This window comes from Girardinichthys multiradiatus, chromosome 12 (genome assembly GCF_021462225.1).
Source record: "Girardinichthys multiradiatus isolate DD_20200921_A chromosome 12, DD_fGirMul_XY1, whole genome shotgun sequence".
Taxonomy (NCBI): Eukaryota; Metazoa; Chordata; class Actinopteri; order Cyprinodontiformes; family Goodeidae; genus Girardinichthys; species Girardinichthys multiradiatus.
The window spans coordinates 50,917,010-50,941,916 of record NC_061805.1 but is presented as its reverse complement, the minus strand read 5'-3'; the positions used below and the strand labels follow the sequence as shown (position 1 = coordinate 50,941,916).

Genomic DNA, 24,907 nt, shown 5'->3' with positions numbered 1-24,907 from the left:
GATGTTTCAGTCTCCCCAGCTTTTAAAAAAAGGTTCTCAGAATACTTTTCAAGAAAATCATTGTCTAGAAGCAGTGAGTTTGTTGGCACAGACACATAGTTTAAACTCTAATTGTCTTACTGAGTTTTGTTGGAGCTAAATTTAGGAAGACCAAATGCAAAGAAGTGAAATGAAAAGCTTTAAATACTGAGGAGCAGTAAGGAGTGACGCTGAAACCAGGCAAGTTTAATCAGAGGGACGCAGAGCAGCTGGGGGAGACTATAGAGCAGAGAGAAGGAGACTTAATAACACAGGGGCAGCTGAACTAAATATAAAACAAAATAACTATCTATAAAGCTAAAAATCCTCACACTAACTAAAGAGTTTAAACAGAAATGTACAGAAGTAGACAAGAAATAAGAAACTCAACACAAAGGAATCAACTGAATACGGCAAAGCCTTAACAACAATAATATACCGGCCAAAAATGATCAGAATTCAAACCAAAACTTAAATAGCTGTGGATCATGACACTAGTTTTACTTGGATGGAACTAGTTCAAAATAATTTAGTTTTTTATTTTGTTTTAACATGCCTAGATAATGACTAAGCAACTCGATTAAAATGATCCAACCTGCAGGTTCCAATAAAGCAGACTTTTGACCTGCTGCTTCAACTACCGTTTCCTCATCAGATAAATTGATCGACTGATCTCTGTTGGACGGATCACAATGTGTTCCTGCAGAACTGAGCTTTAAATTCATTCTCACACATCAGAACCAGGGGCATTTGTTTATAAATTAAAAGTTTAACCAGAGATTTTACATGGATAACATAAGTCTTGCAAACCTTTAACTGATGCATCATTAAATCAGCATTATAACGAAGCAGCATCTCTGCTCCTTTGCGCCCTCTAGTGTTAGATTGTAACGGGAGGTCAAGAATGACAACAAATGTTCAGAACAGCTCGTCTCTTTTTATGCTTCTTATGAATAAACTTTCAGAAATGAAATGTGTGCAGAAGCACTGGATGCTTTATCCAGTATAATATAACAGATGTTTGAAATGATCTTTGTCTCGGAGGAATCCTGTAAGTTAATCATTGACTCAGCTCAGTGTTTTTCCCACCCTGCAGAGAGACGGGAGGAAGGTTTCATTTCAGGGCAGAGACTCGGTCAAGAACAGGAGGAAAAAACTACAGCAACTAATTCACATGTAAGGTAGGTAAACTTAACCATAACCTTGTCAAATATATTGAAAATACAACAACCGACCCTAACATCTAGTTTATTATCATTTCTGTGTTAAAAATATTGGCCGTTTGCTCTATTTTCAAACAGTTTTTTTTTTTTTTTTAATTTTGGTTATTATATTGTTAAATGAGTCTACTTTTTTTAAATTTACCTACCTGTAATTGAAAGTAATGAAAGCATTAGGAAATACATCTTTATTTCAGTCTCATGACACTTAGGTTCAAAGTTCAGATGTAACTGATGTAAGAGCAGGTGGCTGCCCTCCTTGGTGTTGTGGTAGGGCCAAGTCCAAGAGGGGTGGACAGCCTATGGTTCCCGGAGGTGTGCTGGGCTGGTTGAGGGCCAGAGGGGCTCCACTTGGCTCTGGTGGGTATCCATCCCTCTAGACCTCTCGGGGACCTTCCCCTCAAGGTGAAATACAATGTGCCCCTCCTACCTTGGTCCCTCTGCGTTCCGTCGGCTACATTGTGGAAACAACGACTCAGACGGACAGAGCAGGGGTTTGAACCGGCAACCCACCAATTAGAAGACGAACTCCTACCACCATCGCCCTAATCAGATTTATTCACCAAGTTCGGTTCCTCTTTGAGCGCAATGTACAGATATTTGACAAAGAAATTAATGAATAGTAAATATTAAATAAATATTAATTAGATTCCCAAATTTAATGACTTCATTGAGTAATAAATTGAGTCCTTTAAAATATGTTGAAAACTACTTGTTTATTTTTTTGATAAATATATTTCCAATTTTATTGAAATGATCACATGGAACAATATATTTATTAATGTTTTTTTAGGATTTCTTCACTTTTAGCCCCAGAAAGTGGGAATATTATTTAGAACTCGTTCTAAGAAGTAAAACTAAAATATCTAAAGTATGAAGCAGATGGAAGGAGACAGAAGGAGAGAATCCAGTATTAATCATGTGTTGAAAAGATATTTTTTACTAGTTACAAAATGCCCTGGGTTGGGACCCATCTAAGATTATCTTGTCCTGGACCCAGACAATGACCTATAACAGGACCGCCTTCAGCGTTACTGCTCCACCTTCTTTCATTTGGTTCATGTGTTTCTGTTTGTAAATGAGAACAATTGATGCTGTTATGTAGAACAAAGCTTTAAATCTGTAGATATCTAACATTTTTCTAAAATTATTCAGATGTTTGTTATTTTTCAGGGTGACGGCTTCTGATCTTGGTTTCTAACTCTGTGTCATCATGGCCTCTTCACCATCCTGTAAGTCCACTTAGAGCTGATAATGTATAAACTGCCTGTGATGATGGACTAATAATAATAAATATAGCTATTATTATCATTATTATCATTATTATTCATACTGTATGCCTTCTTTCATCTTCAAGTAACAGTTTTCAATAATTCAATAATATTCTCTTAGATTTAACATCTGAATCATTTAAATGACAAAATGTCTTGAAGTTATCTTTTCATAGTTATTTGCTTAGCTTCTGTTGAACCACATTCTTCACACAGCAGGAAGTTTTGACAAACACATTAATATTCAATGTGTTCACACCCCTTACTGTAACTATAACTATATTATATGACCTAGATGGGCGAAAACAACCTGATTTCAAAAGGACTTATAGTGGTAATAAAAGATTAACAGTTTTATTGTTTTACAGGAAGTCATTCCTAAAGCCAAACTTTGCCCTGCAGGTTTGATATAAAACCAACACATCTAACCTGCTCACTATAAGACAATAAAATGTGGGGAACTGGAATGAAGATTATTTTGGACCAATGTTCATTTGCTGATGCACCTCAGAAAACATAAAGACATTTTTGTAAGAAGGTAGAATGTGTTTTTAGAAGCTAAAGTGAGTCTAGATGTATTATATGGCAACATTCTTATGTGTGGTGGTTCATAGTCAGTTATAAGGATGAAATTTATAAGGATGGAAAGTTTAAAAGTGTTCCAGTTGGACCCAACAGCTCTTTTCTGAACTCAACATTTAAAATATTAACACTGTTATCATGTCTTCAGTCAGTAAGTCACAGCTATTATGTTCACCTTGACATCTAATCTTTCTTTGACTTTTATTTTACCTGTTAATTATTTATCTTCACAGCCACATAACCTTGGTTTTGTGGCTGTGAAGCATTATCTTTTGTCCACCTAACAGTAAGTTGTGCAACAATTCTTTATGGCTATTTTAGTAAAATTAAAGTCACAAATATTCAATTCTATTTTCAGTTCAGTTTATTCATATAGCAGCAAATTACAACAGAAATCATCCCAAGGCACTTTACAAAGTCGATTCAGTCGAATCATACGGGACAGATTCCAAGTCCGGTTCATACACTCCATTTTATTCTAGTTATCCAACAATTCAGTCAAATATAGTTTATAATTGAAATTATTTGAAAGGTTTTCTTTCTGAGGAAACTCAGCAGATTGCTGCGAGTTAGTAACTCCAGGAGAAATGAATGCTTCTCCTGGAAAGTGTAAAAGTGTAGAGACTTGAAGGAGAAGGAGAAAAGAATAGAGAGAAAGAAGATAAAAGAAAATACAACATAAAACTCTGCTTCTACAAGGGAAAAAAACAGGGACTAATTAAAATAAAATGTATTTTGTGGCGACAGCAGCTTTATATAGAGTATATCTGTGAATCTGTAAATATTTCAATCCAAACACCTGTAGGTGTATGTGTGAGAAAAACCACCAACCAGCTCAGCTCCACCGTCACTGCCCAGCAAATACAAATGCCAGAAACCACCCCCCACCCCCACCACCGCACATGCTGTAACCCAACCGCTGCACACCCCAATCCGCCACAACGACAACCTCCTCCCCCGGACACAACGTGGAACAGAGAGCAGAGCAGCACACCATGGAGCCTGACCAACTGTCTGGACAAGACAAGCTTCCCCAACCCCCCCGTCCACGGGAAACAAAATGAATAAAAAATGCACCATGTCAGCCAGGTACCTGGGGCCAACCATTTGTGATAATAAACCATGATATGAACCATTAATCGACAATTAATCCTAAGTTGAAATATTTATTTGCATCTCTGTAAAAAACCATGGATGAACAGAGAGGTCAAGCTGCTTCTAAGGGAGCTCTGGTGATTATACAGCGTTTCTAAGTCAAAGCTAAAGAAAAAGGTAAAAGTAGCTTACAGGAAAATGATCGAGGGGCACTTTGAAGAGAGAGATTGCCGGGAATTCAATATCTTACCAACCTCAAGGGCTCCAAAAAAGCGTGCCCCAGTAGAATCAGAAAGTTGTCAGTGGTGTGATGGTGGGCGGAGATTTCTTTGCTTCCCTGTTGGACCCCTGCAGTTTGCCAGCAGAGACTGGACTTCCTGGGGGAACTCAAGAAGTTCAACCTTCCACAGCAGCTGCTGGTCATCTTCTACACTGCCATCTTTCAATCTGTCCTGTCTTCATCCATCTCAGTGTGGTTTGGCTCATCCATCAAACAGGACAGGTCCAGACTGCAACGAATAATCAGGTCTGCATATATATATATATATATATATATATATATATATATATATATATTTCACACTAAATCTAAGAGATGTTGGTGCTTTTTTTTTGTTATTCTGTGTTACTGCTGCTAATTGGGCTGAACTATGCGTGCACAGATGTCATCTGTTGCAGGAAAAAGTATCAGGTCCTGTAGAATCAGAATGCATATAGGAATCTTAGTAGAAAAACACGCATATGTTATCAGGCAAATTCCCAATCCTGGTATCGGTATTGGTGCATCCATAGTGAAGACTAACTATGGTGGTATTTTACTGTAAATATAATACAAGAATAAATGTGTGGCAGAGGCAGAAATGAATTAATTAAAGGTGCTGCTGATATAAATAGCTAAAAATGCAGAACTAAAAAATCCAACATTAAAGCAAAAACGTAAAGAGCTTCACTGCAGCAGGGAATTGATGTGTAAGTTAGATAAAACAAATGGACTGAAAAAAGGGAGAGGAAAAAACAGAACATATATACCATCAGGCTGAATAGACACAGGTGAGAACTATGGTGGCTTGGAGATGCTGAAGAATGAAAAAAAGCTCAATAATTTTAGTGTTGTCCATCTTAAACACTTTTTCATTTAATATCATATTAATCATATTTGAGAATGCAGATCCACTAAAAGGTTCTTAAATAACTGAATGAAAACTTTTTCCTGTGTTTTTCAGTGTCTGAGATGAGGCTTATTCTGCTCGGCAACAGCTGGTACGACCAGAGTTCAGTCGCAAACTTATTACTGGGTCCAAATACGTTCAACACAAAGGAAGAACCAAACACCTCCATCAGAGTCTCTGGAATGATTATGACAACAAGAACGGTTCTGATAAACACCCCGGACCTGCTCTGCCAAAGCATCTCTGAAGCCAAACTTAAAGAACATGTAGATCTTTGTGTGAGTCTCTCTGCTCCAGGACCTCATGTGTTTCTGTTGGTTGTTCAGCAGAACATCACTACCCAACAAACCAAGAGGCTTCATAGGATTCTTGAACTCTTCAGTGAAGACTCTTTTAAGCATTCACTGATATTGATCTCAACACCTGGATGGCAAACGTCGGGTTCAAATTCCCCGTTTCACCAGACGCCTCTGCAGGAACTGATCAGAATGTGTGGAGACCAGTGGATCAGGCTGCAACACAACCCTAAAGACCTGCTGTGGAAATTAAGTCACATTTTAAGAATCAACTATGGGAACCATGTTATCTGTGGCCATCCAAGCCTGGAACCTAATAAAGAAGTTCCTTTACCTTTGAAATCATTTCTAAGCCTTGGTATGTATAAACAATAATTTTATTAATAATATTAAAACATTTATCACTTATCAATACCTTTTATTTTTTATTTGTTTGGAAATTCCCTTTTAAGGGGTGGGTGCACGAAGAATTGAATGAAAATCAGCCAAGCAAACAAATGACATAAAGCAAAGATTTGGTGACTGGGACTTGATTGTTTAACATATCTGAGTAGTGAGGGCTGAGCTTCGCGAAGTATTCAGCAAAGCAAGAAGGTAGTATGTACAGAAGATCCCAGGTAGTCCTTGTCCTTGAGAGCATTTCCAGACTGTAGAACACCAACCACAGTGATTTCTTCCTCTCTGACATGTTCGGTTTGAGACACAACATCCAAAGTTGCCCTAGAGGTCATTGGCTTTCAGATTAAAACTCATAAAAATGTGCAATTTAACAAACTATTTTGTTGAGCAACGACCAACCAACAGCCATATATCCAAGCCCTGCTACAATCCCTGCCAGCTTTTTAAATGCTTTTTCAATCATCTGCAGTTTTCACACAATCCTAACCCCTCTACCAACGGCTTTCTCTTGATATCAGCAGCATGACACACTTTTGCTGACCTACTCCTTTATGGGGGAAATTTACTGCCAAAATTCAAGAGCACATATTTTCAATTTAAGAGCAGGATTTCATTCTGGTTGTGCTCAAACTTGGTAAGGCTTGCTCTGTCTTTCAAGTATTTTCTGCTCTCCTTCAAATCTTTGTTTCCACACTCAGATCTTTTTTTCTCCCGCTTGTCTCCTTCGCCTTTGCGCAATCGTTTATGTATTGTAACTCCAGTTTCTATGAATATAGACGCAGACCTTTAAGGCTATCACTAGTGGGTTAAAGGCGAAACAGGATGTGGTCTATGGTTTACTGGGTCCGTCCGAACCACAAGCATAAACATCTGCTAGGCCTAATAGCTCCAAAAGCTTATGGGGAATTCCTCTTCTAGCATAGAGAATATAGTGAGCTGCCATTGCTTCTCATTCAGAGAGAGAGGCCTGCAGGAGAGGCATGTGGGCTGCTGGAATAGGGCCAGACAATGGTGGTCAGGTCCGAGGGAGCCCATGCTGATACATTGACAGACAGCAAATCTGTTTCTCTTGTCACAATATCTGCTAAACTCATCTTAAACAGCTATTCCTCATTTTACTGACACTTTTTAGGTCATATTTTGTTAGTGAGGAATAGACATTTGAGTATGAAAGTAAGAAAGTATTTTTAGCCCAGCACCGACATGTTGATGAAGTTGCCCATTAAAATAGATCTAATTTGTTTTTATCGGGTTTATGCCTTTTCTTAATATTTAACAAGCGGCGGGCACCATATTAACCACATAACATGTACTGCATTGACTAAGGTTTTCAAAATGTACAGGATTTGTTCCTCTGGTCTCTTCATGAAACCTTAGGAAAAGAAAATCCTTAAAAGCTGCAGCTTTCATACCAGTTTTCAGTTGTGCTGTTCAGGGAAGTGGGGACGGGTTCAGAGGCTACAAAATATCTCACCTTTTCACTATATGAAATGCACAAGTCTTTTCTACCATTATATTCTTTGGAACAAGGATGAAACCCTGCATGTGAGCGTATGAAGTTGTCAAATATCAGGGAGGAATTAGGAAACAAAATGCAAATGCTCACTTTGGGTTTGTCTGGGACACCTAATGGTGCGTTCAGACTAACCGCTAATGATGAGATAGGATTGAGTGATTTATATGTTAACCGTATGTAGAGGCACGTTCAGGAGCAAAGCGATATGAATAGGAACGATTAGGGCGAATAGAGCGAAGCGAGAGCAAAACCTGCGAGGGAATTGAAAAATCGTACCTTTTCTGTCAATTCACGTCGTGAATCGGTCAGTGCAGTCCCTGCAAAGAAATAAAGGAAAACAATTCTGCAAACATCACATATATAAAAAAGACACTAACAAACATTAAGAGGTTTGTGGGTGGCTTTGAAAAAAGCTGTTGAAATGTAGTCCTGAAAAGGACTGGTTAATAAGACATGCATGAAGTTGTGAAGCACACAGGTGGCCTTCACACACAGCTTTCTATTAAGCTGAGATTTATTTACACACCGAAGACAGATACGGGGATACAGCGCCTGCAGTTGGTGTCCCGGAGGTGGATTTGTCCCCCAACGTGGGACAGCAGGTCCTCAGAGAGCAAAAAAATCCACAAGCAGGGAGGACAGGTTTTCTGGTTCATTTTTGATCCGTCCAGAGAGCAAGTTTGAGTGTGAGCAAAAGGATGCAAGTGGGAGGAGAAAACAAAGATTTGAGGAAGAACGTATATTTAAAAGAAAGCAGAAGTTCTTAGTGCAAGCAGAATGAAATCCTGCTCTTATATTGAAAATATGTGCTCTTGATTTATTGCAGTAAATTTCCCCCATATTCCTTAAAATTGAGGGTAAAGAGCACACCAGCCTTTATCTGATGCATCAGTTCTGCTCCATGTTTGCTTTTTTAGTGTGATTTATATGATAAGGATACTTGTTGCAAATTGTATTTTGCTACCAGCCAGTCAAGGTTGTAAAGTAAGAGGGAAAATCTATGAAAATGTTATTTGTGCTGTGAAGAATTTCTCAGATTGTTGGAACAGATTCAAGTAAAGTGTGCAGGAGAGATGAGAGGGTCACAGCTAAACTGGCACAGTGGCTTAGAAAGTGGAGAATGCTGGTAATCGTTTTAAAAGATATGTTAAAAAACCCACAGTACTTCAGTTACCTAAACATATGCAGAACCAAATTATATCATAAACAAAGATCTTAGCTGCAGACAGGAAAGACCTGATGATGGTCTCTGATCCAGACCTTGCATTATAACAGTTTGCTGGAACAACATATTTAGGTTTCACAAGAACAGAGACCAAAATAGTAAATTATACTAAAAAATATATATACACTGCTCAAAAAAATAAAGGGAGCATTCAAATAACACATTCTAGATCTGAATGAATGAAATATTCTCATTGAATACTTTGTTCTGTACAAAGTTGAATGTGTTGACAACAAAATCACACAAAAATCATCAATGGAAATCAAATTTATTAACCAATGGAGGCCTGGATTTGGAGTCACACACAAAATTAAAGTGGAAAAACACACTAGAGGCTGATCCAACTTTGATATAATGTCCTTAAAACAAGTCAAAATGAGGCTCAGTATTGTGTGTGGCCTCCACATGCCTGTATGACCTCCCTACAACGCCTGGAGATGCTCCTGATGAGACGGTGGATGGTCTCCTGAGGGATCTCCTCCCAGACCTGGACTAAAGCATCCACCAACTCCTGGACAGTCTTTGGTGCAACGTGACGTTGGTGGATGGAGCGAGACATGATGTCCCAAATGTTCTCTATCAGATTCAGGTCTGGGGAACGGGCGGGCTAGTCCATAGCTTCAATGTCTTCATCTTGCAGGAACTGCTGACACACTCCAGCCACATGAGGTCTAGCATTGTCCTGCATTAGGAGGAACCCAGGACCAACCGCACCAGCATATGGTCTCACAAGTGGTCTGAGGATCTCATCTTGGTACCTAATGGCAGACAGGCTACCTCTGGTGAGCACATGGAGGGCCGTGAGGCCCTCCAAAGAAATGCCACCCCACACCATTACTGACCCACTGCCAAACCGGTCATGCTGAAGGATGTTGCAGGCAGCAGATCGCTCTCCATGGTGTCTCCAGACTCTGTCACGTCTGTCACATGTGCTCAGTGTGAACCTGCTTTCATCTGTGAAGAGCACAGGGCGCCAGTGGCGAATTTGCCAATCCTGATGTTCTCTGGCAAATGCCAAGCGTCCTGCACGGTGTTGGGCTGTGAACACAACCTCCATTTGTGGACGTCGGGCCCTCATACCATCCTCATGGAGTCGGTTTCTAACCGTTTGTGCAGACACATGCACATTTGTGGCCTGCTGGAGGTCACTTTGCAGGGCTCTGGCAGTGCTCCTCCTGTTCCTCCTTGCACAAAGGTGGAGGTAGTGGTCCTGCTGCTGGGTTGTTGCCCTCCTACGGCCTCCTCCACGTCTCCTGGTGTACTGGCCTGTCTCCTGGTAGCGCCTCCAGGTTCTGGACACTACGCTGACAGAAACATCAAACCTTCTTGCCACAGCTCGCATTGATGTGCCATCCTGGATGAGCTGCACTACCTGAGCCACTTGTGTGGGTTGTAGAGTCCGTCTCATGCTACCACGAGTGTTAAAGCACCACCAACATTCAAAAGTGACCAAAACATCAGCCAGAAAGCATCGGTACTGAGAAGTGGTCTGTGGTCCCCACCTGCAGAACCACTCCTTTATTGAGTGTCTTGCTAATCACCAAAGATTTCCCCCTGTTGTCTTTTCCATTTGTACAACATCATGTGAAATTAATTGTCAATCAGTGTTGCTTCCTAAGTGGACAGTTTGATTTCACAGAAGTTTGACTAACTTGGAGTTATATTGTGTTGGATAAGTGTTGCCTTTTTTTCAGCAGTGTAAATGCAGCATCTTTCAGTCACTATTTCTTTTTTGCAAAATAGCTTCACCTCAATCATTAGGGCTATAAAAATGATTTTGATCTTTTAATTCACATGAAAGAAAACGTTTTATTTTAGATTTTTGCTGTAATTGAGCACAAATGTAAGTTTTAAAGAGCAGTAATCCAAATAATATTCTGTTGATCTTTTGTACAAAATGGTGAAAACATTAATGAGGTTAAATAAAATTGTAACATTTTTCTTACAGATGAATCAGAGCTGTACAATGTGGCATATGCTGGTGAGATTTTATTAATCAGTGAAATAAAAACACTGTGTTCTTGTACTCCATGTACATATTACACAAATGATGAAGTATATTTTTCCTTTTTTTAAAAGTGTATTGCTTGCATGTTATTAGAGTTGGGTTATGACTTACAAGACTTTAATGTATCTTTATTGCAGCAGATAATGTCAGAACCCATCGGCGCATCCACAGCACGGAGCTTCAGCGGCCAGACTGTGAGTTGAACAGTGTGCATTTTGGTTTATTTCCAGTTTAGTCTCATTTGATAAATTTGTAGATAATAATAGAAATTACTATTATTAATTATTAATTATTAACATGAATCGTTAGTAAAGGGCCTATGAGCCACATAAATTGTGGTTAATCAAAGCTAATTCAAATCAAATAAAAATAGCTTTGTCTACATCTTTGTATAATCCAGTCTTTTCTGTCTCTTCTGATGATGGTTCAGACTTCCATCTGCCAGAAATCGAAACTAACCTGAATCAGTAAAAGAGAAATCATTACTCCAACGTTGGTGTCTTTCCACTGATTTACTGTTAAATATATACTTAATTATAACCCTATGGCTTGGTCCCTGATTATTTATCAGAAATGTTCTGTTGTTCAATTTCTAGATCTTTTAGATCATCTAAACAACTCATTTCTTAGCTTCCATTTTCTAGATAAGCAAATTAAAGAGATCAGGTGTTTACATTTACAGCCTCATTATTTCCAATATTACTCAAGTCTCCATTCACTGAAACCTTTAAAACAAGTTTGTTTTTCTCAGCTTCTAAGTGCATTAAAATATGTTTATCATATCATCATAAAATCCATGAATTCATTATTAATCCCCAATTTCTTTACTGTCTCCTGATTTTATTGATTATACTTTGCTGTATTGGCTTTGACAACCGATGATTGAAACTAGTTTTCTAGATTTTACTCAGAGTTTCCTGTTGGGAAAGTTATTGTATAACTTCCAATATCTACGAGCAGGAGGTCAGTGAGACTTATGTGGGTTTGATTTAGGGTCCTAATCTGTTTTATTTAATTTGACTCAACTGGACCAAACAGGGGCAAGAACCAAAATGAATGGAACCGAGTTTAATGCCACATCTTCAGACAGAAATATATCATCCGAAAAATAATGACACAAATTAGAAACCCATTAAAGCAGCAAAACAACTCCTGATGCTGTAAAACATAAAAATGTGTTATGTCTAATTTTGAAAATGTATCTGAATTTCTGAAGCATTGTTTGCTTAAATAGGTTATAGAGTACCCAAATGCAGAGATGAGGCAGGCGGCTAAAAATACTCAGTTTTTAAAATAAAAAACAGGAGAAATGAAAATAAAAACACTAAAACTGTTAACATAGACATATTTAATGTAGGATTCATACCTCAGTCCACATAGTATGCATGACCAAAGGTAGTTGAGTAGCGAAACACTGTGCTAAAGTAAAAGTAGCACAACTTTAATTGTTGTTTTTTTTTAACTAAGTAAAATATTTTTAATTAGAAACAAAGAAAACATTATGTTCAAATTCTGGTATTTTAAAGACTAAAATAAAAACAATTCTGTGACAATATAGTATACAGTAAATTCTTGACCTTCAAATAGCACAGCAGGCTCAGTAGATGTGGAGTAATGTTGGTGCGGTCTCCAGCTGTTGGATGATGGTGGCACTGAACTGGTCGGTGGTTCTTCCGGGGGTGACATTGCAGTGATGGTGATATTGTGTGTTTGCGGGGGCACGGTGGGGGCCATCGGCCCTGGATACACGCCATCTGCCGAGGGCTGCTTGGTCACCGACGGGACAGGGGAGTAGTCCTGTCGGTGGTCCTTCCAGGGTTCCTTTGCTCTGGGCAAGGCAAGTTTATTTATAGCACATTTCAGTAGCAAGACAATTCAAAGTGCTGTACATAAAAAAAAGAAAAAGACATAATAGGAAAACTACATTACAGCGGCATAAAGGTAATTAAATAATTAACAAACAGAAATAATTAAAGAGAATAAAAATGTATAATTAACATAAGATGATCATAAAAACAATAAGAAATTAAAAAGTAATGATAAAATGATTGACAAGAAAATGAAAGGAAAGTTGGACTGAAAACTTAACTAATAATGTTTAGATGGCCCAGTCAAAGGCCGCTCTAAACAAGTAAGTTTTTATGTTGATTTAAAGCAACTTAGGGTTTCGGCGCTTTTACAGTTTTCTGGGAGTTTTTTCTAGATTAGTGGAGCATAAGAACTAAAAGCTGCTTCTCCATGTTTGGTTCTGGTTCTGGGTATCGACGGCTCTGATCTTCACCGTGCCTGCCTCGGGCCCTGGGGGGCAGCTATTGAATACAGTCATGGGGAAACGTATATACACAAGCGCCCTCACACATACACCTACGTGTTTGAATTCAGCGTCATAGTGCTAGAACGTTTTTTGACCCACTTGCATAAACTGTCAGGATACTAGTTAAGTTTAAACAGTTTATTAAGAGAAGCAGTCAATGCAGGATCTGAAGGAGGCTTCGGAGACCTGGCCTGGCACACCATGGTGAAGACAGAGATCCAGGATGTGGGCTTTGAAATCTGGTAGTTCTTTGAGCCAGGGAGTGAGAGTTTAGGAGGTTTGTTGCACAATGGTTGACCAGGAAGCTTCTGGGAGGTAACCTTTAATGGAGGAAGAGAAGTCGAGGTTAGATCTTCCAAGCAGAAGGGTTGTAAAATTGCTCACAGTGGGCTGAAGGTAGTTTAAGGTTGACACTCAGGCATCGAATGTACTAGAGCACTCCTAGAGCACAATGGTTAGAATGGTTACTCACTTAAATGTAACAAGTTACTACCCTCCTCTGAGTGTGACTTATAAAGTTTCACTGCAGTGTGCACCACTTGAGTTACAACTTCCCAGTTTTTCTGCTACCATCGAGCATCATTTACATATTTTTAAATGGCAGCATTAAACTAAATACAGGTTTGGTACTGGTCATGTTAGTGAGTAAAGTTGATCAATTGTCCTGTGATGGCATGTAATGTGGTCTGCATGATATGACCGAGAGATTAACAAAAACCCTGTTGCAGCGCCACCTAAAGGTACTTTTGTGGTCCTGTAGACTCTCAGCAGCAGCCACCAGCCCAGGTGTCTGTCTGGATGACAGAAGACAGAGAAACAGGCAGAAGCTGGAAAACCTTCATGCCAACGTGGGGAGGTAAGATTCGTACATCTGGGAATATCCTGTGTTATGCAACACAGGACTATTAATAAGTGCAAAAGGCAATTAGTTACAAAATTAATAATTTTGATTAAAATTACCAGGATTGGGCACCTGTTGATTATCCGGAATTGTGTTTTGTCGTGTTTATTGATTTCACTCCCTGCAGTCTACCCACCCCTGTTCCTAGTTCCCCTGATTACTTGGTCCCTCTATTCATTCCCTGTTTGTATTTAAGCTCTTTAGTTTCCATTGTTCCTCACTGGTTCCTGTTGTGTTAGTTCTGTCTTGCTGCCATGTCTGTTCTGGTGTTTGGGTCATGTAACCCTGCTGTCTGGACTCCATATGGGCAAGAATTAAAACTCGACTTACCTTCATTCCGCTGGCTCCTACCATTCTTCTCTGCACTTTGGTCCTGACCACCAACTGCACGTTATGACAGAAAGACCTCTAAGATGGAAACGAGAAACATTTATGGACAGTCACAAGATGGCGGACGAACTGATATAGACTCACGATTTTGGTTGTCTTGACAGCTGAAGTGATGATGTCACATCCACAATAGCTTTTCAGCCAAAAAGTAAAAATAGCGGCCTCCTAGCTTTTAGCAACCTTTTTAAGTACCACATGTACCAATAATACAAATAATGTGTGTATGAGGACTGGCAGCGTGCTACGGTCTGGAAAAGTGAGGATGTTCAACCATCTCACAAGGAAAGTGTGGGTGTTAAAACTCCCACATCCCCCACGGTTGTGAAGCCCATGCACCCCGCACACATTCTCTAGATGTGTGGAGACCACCTAAAGGTGCATCGCTGTGCAGAGCAGGGATGAGAATCCCTTTTTTATCTGGACAACCTGGTTTTACTGGCTCGGTCCTGAGAGGACATTAAACTTGGGCTTTTCCATAAACTGGGAAAAGAGTTCTGCTCTTCCATTGCAGGTAATTTTTTTGTCTGGAGGTGGAGGTAAACTCGACTACAATGCAGCCTGAAAGTGGCCAGATTACACTTCTTTCTTGGTCACAAGAGTAGCAACTGGAACTCCGGGTTCAAGAGAAGACCAACACATGGACGAACTGTTTCTTTTTAATTTATTTGCTATCCTGCAGAAGAAGAAAAAACACACTTTCAGTTGTCTTCTGATTTTCATGTGCACTTCTGGATCCTACATGTACAAAAACAATCACTGTTACACAAGAAATAACAGCAAGGTAATAAAAAGGGAATTCAAACATGTTCATAAACGTACTGTAACTGCCAGAATAATAGCCAAGTGTCCCGGTAACATCCATCTAAAATGGTTTCTGAACAATATCTTATCTGGTTTACAACATAAAAGTGGACAGTTACAAAGAAAGTGCTGAAAAAGCACCAAACGGAAATACACCCTGTAATTAAATAAAATTTGCCTGTACGTTGCACCTTTTTAAGGGGATGGCAAAAGCAGAACTTTTACTGAATTAAAGAAAAATTATATTATTATATTATATTGGTGTTGAAAGCAGAGCTGAAATCCACAAACCGGATCCTGGTGTAGGTTCCTGTGGAGTCCAGGTGCTGCAGGATGTAGTGAAGGGCAACATTTATTGCATCATCCACAGACCTGTTGGCTCTGTAGGCAAACTGCAGGGGATCCAGAAATGGTTCTGTGATGGATTTAAGGCGGGTCAACACGAGGCCCTTAACGGACATCATTACCACAGAGGTCAGGGCGGCAGGTCTGAAGTCATTTAGTCCTGTGGTCCTTGGTTTTTGGGGGGACAGGGATGATGACGGATGCTTTGAAGCAGGCATGTCTCCAGGGAGGTGTTAAAAATGTCTGTGAACACCAGAGACAGCTGATCAGCACAGCACTTCAGGGTGGATGGGGAGACACGGTCCTGTTCAGCTGCTTTGCGGGGTTTCTACCTCTTAAACAGTCCATTGACTTCCTTCTCTGAAATAGAGAGGGGGTGGAGCTGGACAACTCTGAGGAGCGAAGGGAGGAAATGGTGGTCTGGGGTTGGGGGCTCGGGGTTTATAGTTTGTGATCTGTCTGTTCTTCTTTGTCTGTTTATCTGAATTGTTAAAATGTTCTGTGTCTTGTCCCACAGGTGATGAAGAGGATCCAAACAACATCAGAATTATTCTGATAGGGAAGACTGGCAGTGGAAAGAGCTCATCAGGAAACACCATCCTGCGAAGAAAACAGTTTGAAGCCAAATTATGTCAAAAATCAGTCACAAAGCAATGCGTAAAGGAAAAGACTGAAGTAGACGGACGGTCGATTTTCGTGGTTGACACACCTGGTCTTTATGACAACAGTTTGAGCCCTAGAAAGATTCAGGAGGAGTTGATGAGGTGTATTAATCTTGTGGCTCCAGGACCACATGTCTTCCTCCTGGTGATACGGATTGGCAGATTTACACCAGAGGAGAAAGAGACGTTAAATAATATCAAGAAAATCTTTGGGAAGAATTCTGAAAAGTTCACCATCGTTCTTTTAACTGGAGGAGATTCACTGGAGCGAGAAGGCCTCACTGTCGAAGATTATATTAAAAATGATAGTGAAGATTCCTTCAAGAAGCTGATCAATGACTGTGGAGGAAGGTACCATGTGTTTAAAAATGGTGATCTAGAAAACCGTGCTCAGGTCAGAGAGCTGATCAGAAAGATCGACACCATGGTGAAGGTAAATGGAGGCAGCTGCTTCACTAATGAGATGCTGCAAGAAGCTGAAGCTGCCATACAGAAGAATATGCAGAATATTCTAAAAGAGAAAGATCAAGAAATAAAGAGGAAGGTGGAAGAACTTGAAAGAAAACATTCAGCAGAAAAAGAGGCCTTAAAAAGACGTTTCGAAAAACAGAAACAAGAAATTGAACTGCAGAGAAAATATTTGCAGGAAATGGAGGAACGTATCAAGAGAGAAAATGAGCAGAGAAAGAAAGAGCAGCAATATAGGGAGGAAGAGGAAAAAAGGAGGCGAAAGGAAGAAGAAATGAAAAAGCATTTGATTGATGAGGTGGTAGCAATGGAGAAAATGAAGATAATATCTGGATTAGATGGTAAAGTAGCTGACCAATCCCTGGAGATAAAGAAACATGAATATGAAAAAGAGAAAGAAAAATTTGAAAACTCTGAAAGGATTGGAAGAGAACTGCATGAAAAGGAGATCAGAGAACTGGAGAAGTACCAGAAAAAGTTAATAGAAGAAGCTAGAAAACGGGCAGAGATGAAAAGAATCTTAAATCCTGTCTTCCCAGTCCTTAAACAATTGGACAAAACATGCAATCTGATGTAATAATCCATCCCTATGTGAACACAGTGGTACATATGCTACCTCTACATAATATAAACTGTAAAGAAACAAAAAGGAGACATAAAATCTCGTAACAATCCTGAAAGTTTAGCTTCATGATTATTTCTGACTATTTCACAGGATTAATGACAGTTTTCCAGCAAACATCTCAGACACAAATCTTTATGAAAGTTTGATGCGAGGTTCAGAGACAGAGCAGGTGCACCATAAACAGAGGCTGTGGACCTTCATGCAGCCGTCCAAGGATTGAGTCCTGAGCCAAGCCCACTTCCTGCATGCCCCCTTCTCAGCCTTCCACCAGACAAACTACGGATGGATAAATACATCTAGTGGCAGCACATTAAAAACCTGGTGGTACTAAACCTGTTTAAAAATTATAAATAACTGATCTAGTAAAATGAATGATGATTTTCTTTCATAATTGTATGTAGCTAATATCAAAATATTTTAATAACATTTTTTAAGATGAATCAGACTTTTAATTTCTTGTAGATAAAGTTTAATATTGTGGTGTTAAGAAAAGCACCTAAACTGACCTTAAACATACACACATATTGCAATGTTTAGAACTATGTGCAGCTAATCATGTTTAAAATTTTAAAACATTGTAAAAAATATAGATGCATGTGAATATACACTCTGGATCAAAATCTTAAGACCAACTAAAAAACTGAAAGAATTTGCATAATATTTTGTCTCTTGCTCTCATTTCTGTTTTTAGCATTTTGAAGATCTAGTTTGAACTTTCTGAAGGTCGAATAGTGCAAAATGCAAATTCTTGCAATTTTTAACTGGTCCTAAGATTTTAATCTGGAGAATATGTTAAGTGAATTGTTTATTCTGTTAAAGCCTTTAAGCTGCAGGATGTTGAGCTAAATACTGCTCCAACCAGAAAGATAACTTTGACTTAATTCTCTCCCTCCTGACCTTTGTTCAATAAAGTTTCTAGGAAGAGTTGTCAAAACACTTGTCGCTGAGTCAGTGACCAGTCCAGAGATGAAGAACACAAGAGAGATGGATACAATGATGGATCAACAGGCTGACACACAGAACCAAGAATCAGTATCATATTGAGTCTAATTGTTTAAAGTCCAGCCATGGGTTACAACATTAAAGGCCAGTAAGAACTTTTCTGGAACTTTCAAAATAAATCACATTAACCTACTTCCAGCACAGCCAGAAACGGGGGTAGAGATAATACTACACCCTTTAATCAAACTTTTGACAGGTGAACTTTTGAACTTAAGGGGGGTCATGGGGGCGGGGAGGTCATGGGGTCAACAGGGGTGTGTCCGAGGGGCGTAACCATGCATGCTGATTGGTTGTCGTCATTAGGGACGATAACTTAAATAAATCAATTAAAACACAGGGGGTGTGTATGATATAGATAGAAGAAGACAAATATGGTATTATCAGAAACTGTACGGCATCAGCACCAATTAAAAATAGAGGGGTGTGTTTGTAAGCCTCGTTAAAACTTGAATAATCCAATGAAAACAATGGGGCGTGCTTTAGTGTTTACTTTAAATACGGGCATAAAACTCTGCACTTTACATGCAGCATTCGTTGGAAAAGAACATTTGTTCAGCAATGGCTAGAGTCAAGAGAGTTCATCGTCAAGCGGAGGAGAAACGCAACGCGTGCCAAGATGATGATGAACAAGCAACTGCATCATCTATATCATCTACTTCCTCATCTGAGATACCTATTGGAATTCCCATCATAACATACTCTACCGATGATGAGGATCCAACATCGACTTCAACAACCACGGTTGAAAATAAGACCTCGGGTCAGCCAAGAGGTATGTCAGTTCTGTGCGAAACCCCAGTGACCGTCTACCAGCATTCATCCCGTGAACTGAATGCTTCTAAGAAATCAACATACTACATCTGCAAGGTACAAAGACCCCAGTTCGACACTCCGCAGGAAGAATGGTCTTTGGAGCCATATGGCCTGGTTGGCAGCTGGGGTTATATTTTCCTGTATGAAATAGGAGAGCTGTGCCTGAATCAATTGGATCAAGACGAGGTATTTAATGGATTATTGGCTCTGTGTACTCTCACCCACAGCGACTGGGCTGTGTTAAGGCTTGCAATCCCGCACCTTAATGATAGCCCTGAAACAGTCTCAATGCAGGAGAGGGAGGAAGAAGAAGAAAATGAACTGTCTCCTCGACCTGCAAAACGGGCGAGAATGTTTCATATACCATCCGATGTTGAAATAGCTGAGAGAGAACCTCTCTTTAGCGCAGTGTGGGGGTCAAAAACCACAGAAAATGGTTGCTGGTCTTTTCGGGCAAGCAGATGCAAGAACAACTGGATGAACCCCTCAGATCTGTTTGTGCTGGAGGCTTTCAATCAGGACTGCGGCATATTCAAGACAATGCTGGCTCTGCCGTTTGAAGCTTGGGCAGAGAAGATGAGTGAAATTGGACATCGTCTTTCCGACCTTTTCCACAAGTCACGAAGTTGGGTCGATGTCATGTCAGTGAAAAAAACGCTGACGTTTCCTGTTTTACGTCTAGAACAAACCCTCTTCTGAGGACCCGCCCCCTTCCTATGATATATATATACGGGGGGGATAACAGCAAGCTCACAGACAGTGAGAACTGAATCCTGAGAATGAGTGGACCGACACCATACAGGGATCTCTACAACCACAGAGCAGAGATCCACTTCTCTTCTGAGCACGATGAAAGCTTCAACATTGGACCATAGCATCCGCCTTCCCCGGACCTCTTCTCACCATCCATCTCAACGTCCTCATTCTCTGAGACCCACTTCAGTCCTGCATCACCTACAGGATACAACATGAAAATGTATCAACCGCTTTCTCCAGACCTCTACTCACCATCGCCGCTATTTATGGCTGAGTCCTGCCTGAAGACAAGAAGGTGGTCGTGGAGGATGAGGTAGCTACCAGCTACTCAACCTCTCCCAAAGCCCCTACACAGACCCTGGAACCGATGCAGGACCCTCAGCCTTCAGCGGAGGATGAGAGTAACCAGGGGGACAAAATTGACGGTTGGTTCTCAACCGCTCTCATCAATACGGTGAAAACAGCGATACTTCATTTATTCAACATAACCTCTTTGAACTATCTCAGAGAAACTTGCTACGGGTGCATAACGAACCACCCGAGCCAGCGTCAGCACCAATGCCTGGAGGTATTGGGGTGAGAATTATTACCAAGTCAACTTTCAACGAATTATGCGACGACTCGTAACCCCCAAACTCATTCCGGCTATTCAGAATCTTCTGATACTTCGACGCATACAAGCGGATGACTTCAGAGTGAAGACGATTGCTGAGACGGTTTTATATTAACTGAAATCGGTACAAGGCATCCACAGTGCAATAGCGCACGTTTATGATCGCATGGTCGATGAGAAACATCTCAAATAACTTAACTCTGTTTCAGAGTGCTATGGACTGACAAACTGATCTCACATGTTTGATGACTTGTTGTATCATTTTTAGTATTCCAGTACTTTAATTAATTTGCATTATATGATTTTTCTTCTTTCTTTTTCTTTTTACTATTAAATACAATTAAAGTAGGAACATGTTAACCTTTCCCGAAAGTGTTGTTTAAAAGCTTGTAGTGTTTGAATTAATCCGCATTATCTGATTCTTCTTCTTTTTTTTCTTTTTACTATTAAATAAAAAAATAAAAAAAGGATAAATCTACCTTCCGGTGTGTTTTTTCCTCATTATTTAACAAGTAATCATCGGAGTGAGCATAAGGCAGAGATGGCAGGAAGATGGTTGATGAAGAAAGCATATTATAGCTCTTCAAATCCGGGAAGTTTTGGGGGTGTAGATAGGCTGAGGAGGGTTATGCAAATGAAACGGGAAAGAAGGTTGCGGTTGAAAAAGTTAAAGATTTTTTATCAGGAGAAGATACCTATACTCTACATAAACCTGCAAGAATAAAGTTCCCGAGAAACAGAGTTTTTGTCACCAGACCATTGAGGCAGTTCCAGGCTGATCTCTGTGACATGCAAGCTCTGGCCATGGAAAATGATGGTTATAATTATTTATTAACAGTCATTGACATCTTTTCAAAAAGGGCGTATGTACGAGTTTTGAAGAGGAAAACAGCCGCTGAGGTGGTAAAGGCATTTGAATCAGTTTTTACAGAAAGTCAGATCCCCAAAAAACTTCAGACTGATGCCGGTAAAGAATTTTTTAACAAGAAATTTAAGGTTTTAATGGAGAAACACGGTATTGAACATTTTGCCACAGCGAGTGAAGCAAAAGCTTCAGTGGTCGAGAGATTTAACCGCACATTAAAAACAAGGATGTGGAGATATTTTACAGCTAACAACACCCGGCGGTACGTCGATGTACTGCAAAACCTAGCTAGAAGCTACAACCATTCCTACCACTCCAGCATTAAAATGAGCCCTATGGAAGTGACCTCAGAAAATGCCTTTCAAGTGTTTCAGAATCTGTATGATGTCAAGTCCAACAGATATTGCAAGGACTCAGTGACAACGTTTAAACAAGGAGATCTTGTCAGAATATCCAAGGTCCGTGAAGTGTTTGACAAAAAATACGAACAGAGTTTTACGGATGAAGTGTTTACAGTGTATGACCGGACACCCCGATCTCCTTCTGTATACAAACTCAAAGATTTGGATGGAGAACCTATCGAGGGTTCTTTTTACGCTGAGGAACTTCAAAAAGTAAAAATATTTAACGACAAGATGTATCAAGTGGAAAAAATATTAAAACGACGTACGGTCAAGGGTGTCAAACAGGTTTTTGTAAGCTGGAAAAACTGGCCTGAGAAATTCAACAGTTGGATCAAGTTTGATGAACTTCGAAACGTATAAAAAAGGTTTGCACTAAACCTCACAGTTGACACAGCATCATGAACCGTCAGGTAGAGGATGATGGCTTTTACGTTACTCTTCCATCTAACGCTAGCAAGGAAGTGTTTAAAAATATCAGTTCAAGTTTCCGTGTAAATTTAGCTCCACATATTGATTTAGAAGGCCAATGGATGGTTGCATTAGCAGAGATTTCATGTCCTCATACTTGGCATAATTTACCGGATTATGATGCCTACTTTGAATGGAGAAAGGTTGGTGATGTGGAGATCAATACGCAAAGGATCAGAAGTGGCTACTATAACAGCGCTATTCAACTCGAGACAGAGATGGAAATGTTTTTCAAAAAAATGAACTCGGGTATCCGCATTAAATTCAGCAAAGTTCAAAAGAGATTTGTATTTCAAGCAAGCGGTCCGTATGAAATACGCTTCGTCAACACTCTAGCTTATATGATGGGTGTGAAACCAGGGGAATGGATTCATGTATCTGAACCAAAACTGGCTCCTTTTCCGGCGGATATAAAGGCTGGTTTCTATCACCTATACTGTTACAGCGACGTGGTCAGCCTGCAAATAGTAGGAGACTCTTTTGCACCTTTACTGTGGACCGTCGAAGTACAAGGCGACTTCAGTGATATGGTTACTCTGACGTTTAACCCCGCCCACTACCTTCCAGTTTCCAGAACTGGAAGGTAGTGGGCGTGATCCAAATCGCTTTGTAAATTACTATGTAAGTCAATCAGGCGGTAATCTGCCAGGGTTTTATGGGGCTCCGGTCATGTACGGACGAGGAATTGGATCATTATTTTCAAAATTATTCCGCTTCGTATCCCCTTTGGTTAAAAAAGGATTTGTTATTGCAAAACCCCATCTTAAAACGGCTGCATCAAATATCGCTTCTGATGTCATCGGTAGAGCCGTGAGTAAAATGAGTGGTTCTACACGCACCGACGGTCAAGAAGGTTCAGGAATTATGGTTTTATCCAAAAGACCCAGAACAAGACCCCCTGGTAATCGTTTAAGGACGGATAAAAAACAACGACAAACACGAAAAAGGAGATCAGTTGGAGCTGACAAACGAAGAGGAAGGAAGTCATCCGCAAGTTTTGATATATTTAAATAATGGCTCTTTTACATAACAAATCATCAGAGTGCACGCTGGCAGAGTTGGACTTATTTTCTGCCCCGATGACGCAGCTATCGATCGAAGATAAAATTTACACCGAGATCCAGCCTTTATCAGCAATCACCGATGGAGGGCCGATCGAGTTTTTCATTCCGGGAGACGGAGAAAAGTATCTGGATCTCAACGATACGCTGTTGCATCTCAGAGTGAAAATTACTAACGAGAATGGAACAAACCTGCCAGATGATGCACCTGTAGGGCTCATCAACTACCCGTTAAACACCATCTTCAGTCAGTGTGACGTCACTCTCGGAGATCGAATGATTTCACAATCCAGCGCTACACATCCATATAGAGCCATGATTGAGACATTGTTAAACTTTTCTGAGGATTCTTTAAAAACCCAGTTTAGCTCTGGTCTTTTTTATAAAGACACTGCAGGTGCTCTGAACTCTATTGTTACAACTAACGGCCCTAACCAAGGTCTTAACAGCAGAGCAGGCTTTACGGCAAATTCCAGGGAGGTACATCTCCTAGGCCCCCTGCATGCAGACATATTTTTCTGCGAGAGACTTCTTTTAAACTCTGTTGACCTTAAAATTAAACTTACAAGAGCCAACGATGCCTTTTGTCTCATGGCCGCAAGAGACTCTACTTTCAAACTCAGGATATTAGGAGCATCTCTTTTTATCAAAAAAGTTACTGTCTCTCCAGCTGTACGACTGGGGCACGCTTCAGCTTTAATGAAAGCAAATGCTCTGTATCCACTTTCACGTGTGAATGTAAAAACATATTCCATCCCTGAAAATTCAAGGGTATGCAACCAAGAGAATCTTTTCTTAGGCGTCTTTCCCAAGTATGTGGTGATTGCGTTACTGGATCATGACGCTTTTACAGGAACACGCAATCTCAATCCGTTTGACTTTAATCATTTTGATATGGAATATTTAGCTTTGTGTAAGGATGGCAGACAAATTCCTGCTAAAGCCTTCCAGCCAAATTTTAACCAAGATCATTCAGTGAGAGAGTATTACAACTTGTTTACAGCTACAGGACGACATCTAAAAGATCTTCCACTGAGTATAACACGTCAGGAATTTAATCAAGGATACTCTCTATTCACATTTAATCTTAACCCGGGTGAGGACACAGATGCTCTATCTCCAGTTTCCAGTGGGAATTTAAGATTGGAAATGCGCTTCAGAAACCCGTTGCCTCATACCACCACGCTGATCATCTACGCTTGTTATGATTCTATTTTAGAGATTGATTCAAAGAGGCGTGTGCTGGTGGATTATTATTAATCTAATCAGGCATGAATAATCATGAAATTGAGAGCCTGATGCGTCATCTGCTGGGAGATTTGTTTTGTGGTGTGTGGCCGTGCGACCAGCTGCCGCTGCTAGCTGACAAATTCCCAGGGCCGGCCTACTTTATTGTGAACACACATCCTTCACACATGCCTGGAGAACACTGGTTAGCTCTGACTTTGGATGAGAATGGTCAATCCAGCTTTTTTGACTCTTATGGATTCTCTCCGGATTTCGAGTTCTACCCGTCAAGCATCGTAACATTTTTAGAAGACAGATCCTCAAAAATATTGTATCATAATAATCAGCTTCAAAACACTCTGTCCACTGTGTGCGGTCACCATTCGATTTTTT

General features: G+C 40.1%; 1 protein-coding gene across 1 annotated transcript; it reads left to right on the top strand.

The window, feature by feature from the left end:
- The first annotated feature begins 1,151 nt into the window (after window positions 1–1,151).
- On the top strand, window positions 1,152–18,241 carry LOC124878231 (GTPase IMAP family member 8-like). The gene is made up of 7 exons (XM_047382085.1): window positions 1,152–1,199; window positions 2,412–2,470; window positions 5,410–6,009; window positions 10,740–10,772; window positions 10,937–10,993; window positions 13,874–13,969; window positions 16,068–18,241. Exons 2-7 carry the CDS (start codon window positions 2,452–2,454, stop codon window positions 17,255–17,257), a joined length of 1,995 nt encoding a protein of 664 aa, XP_047238041.1. The 5' UTR covers window positions 1,152–1,199; window positions 2,412–2,451; the 3' UTR covers window positions 17,258–18,241.
- Window positions 18,242–24,907: the final 6,666 nt, after the last annotated feature.

Excerpts from the sequence above, each read along its gene's own strand:
- LOC124878231 (XM_047382085.1), top strand. Across the intron at positions 10,994-13,873 it reads GGAGCTTCAGCGGCCAGACT|ACTCTCAGCAGCAGCCACCA; the intron begins GTGAGTTGAACA and ends GTGGTCCTGTAG. Across the intron at positions 13,970-16,067 it reads CTTCATGCCAACGTGGGGAG|GTGATGAAGAGGATCCAAAC; the intron begins GTAAGATTCGTA and ends CTTGTCCCACAG.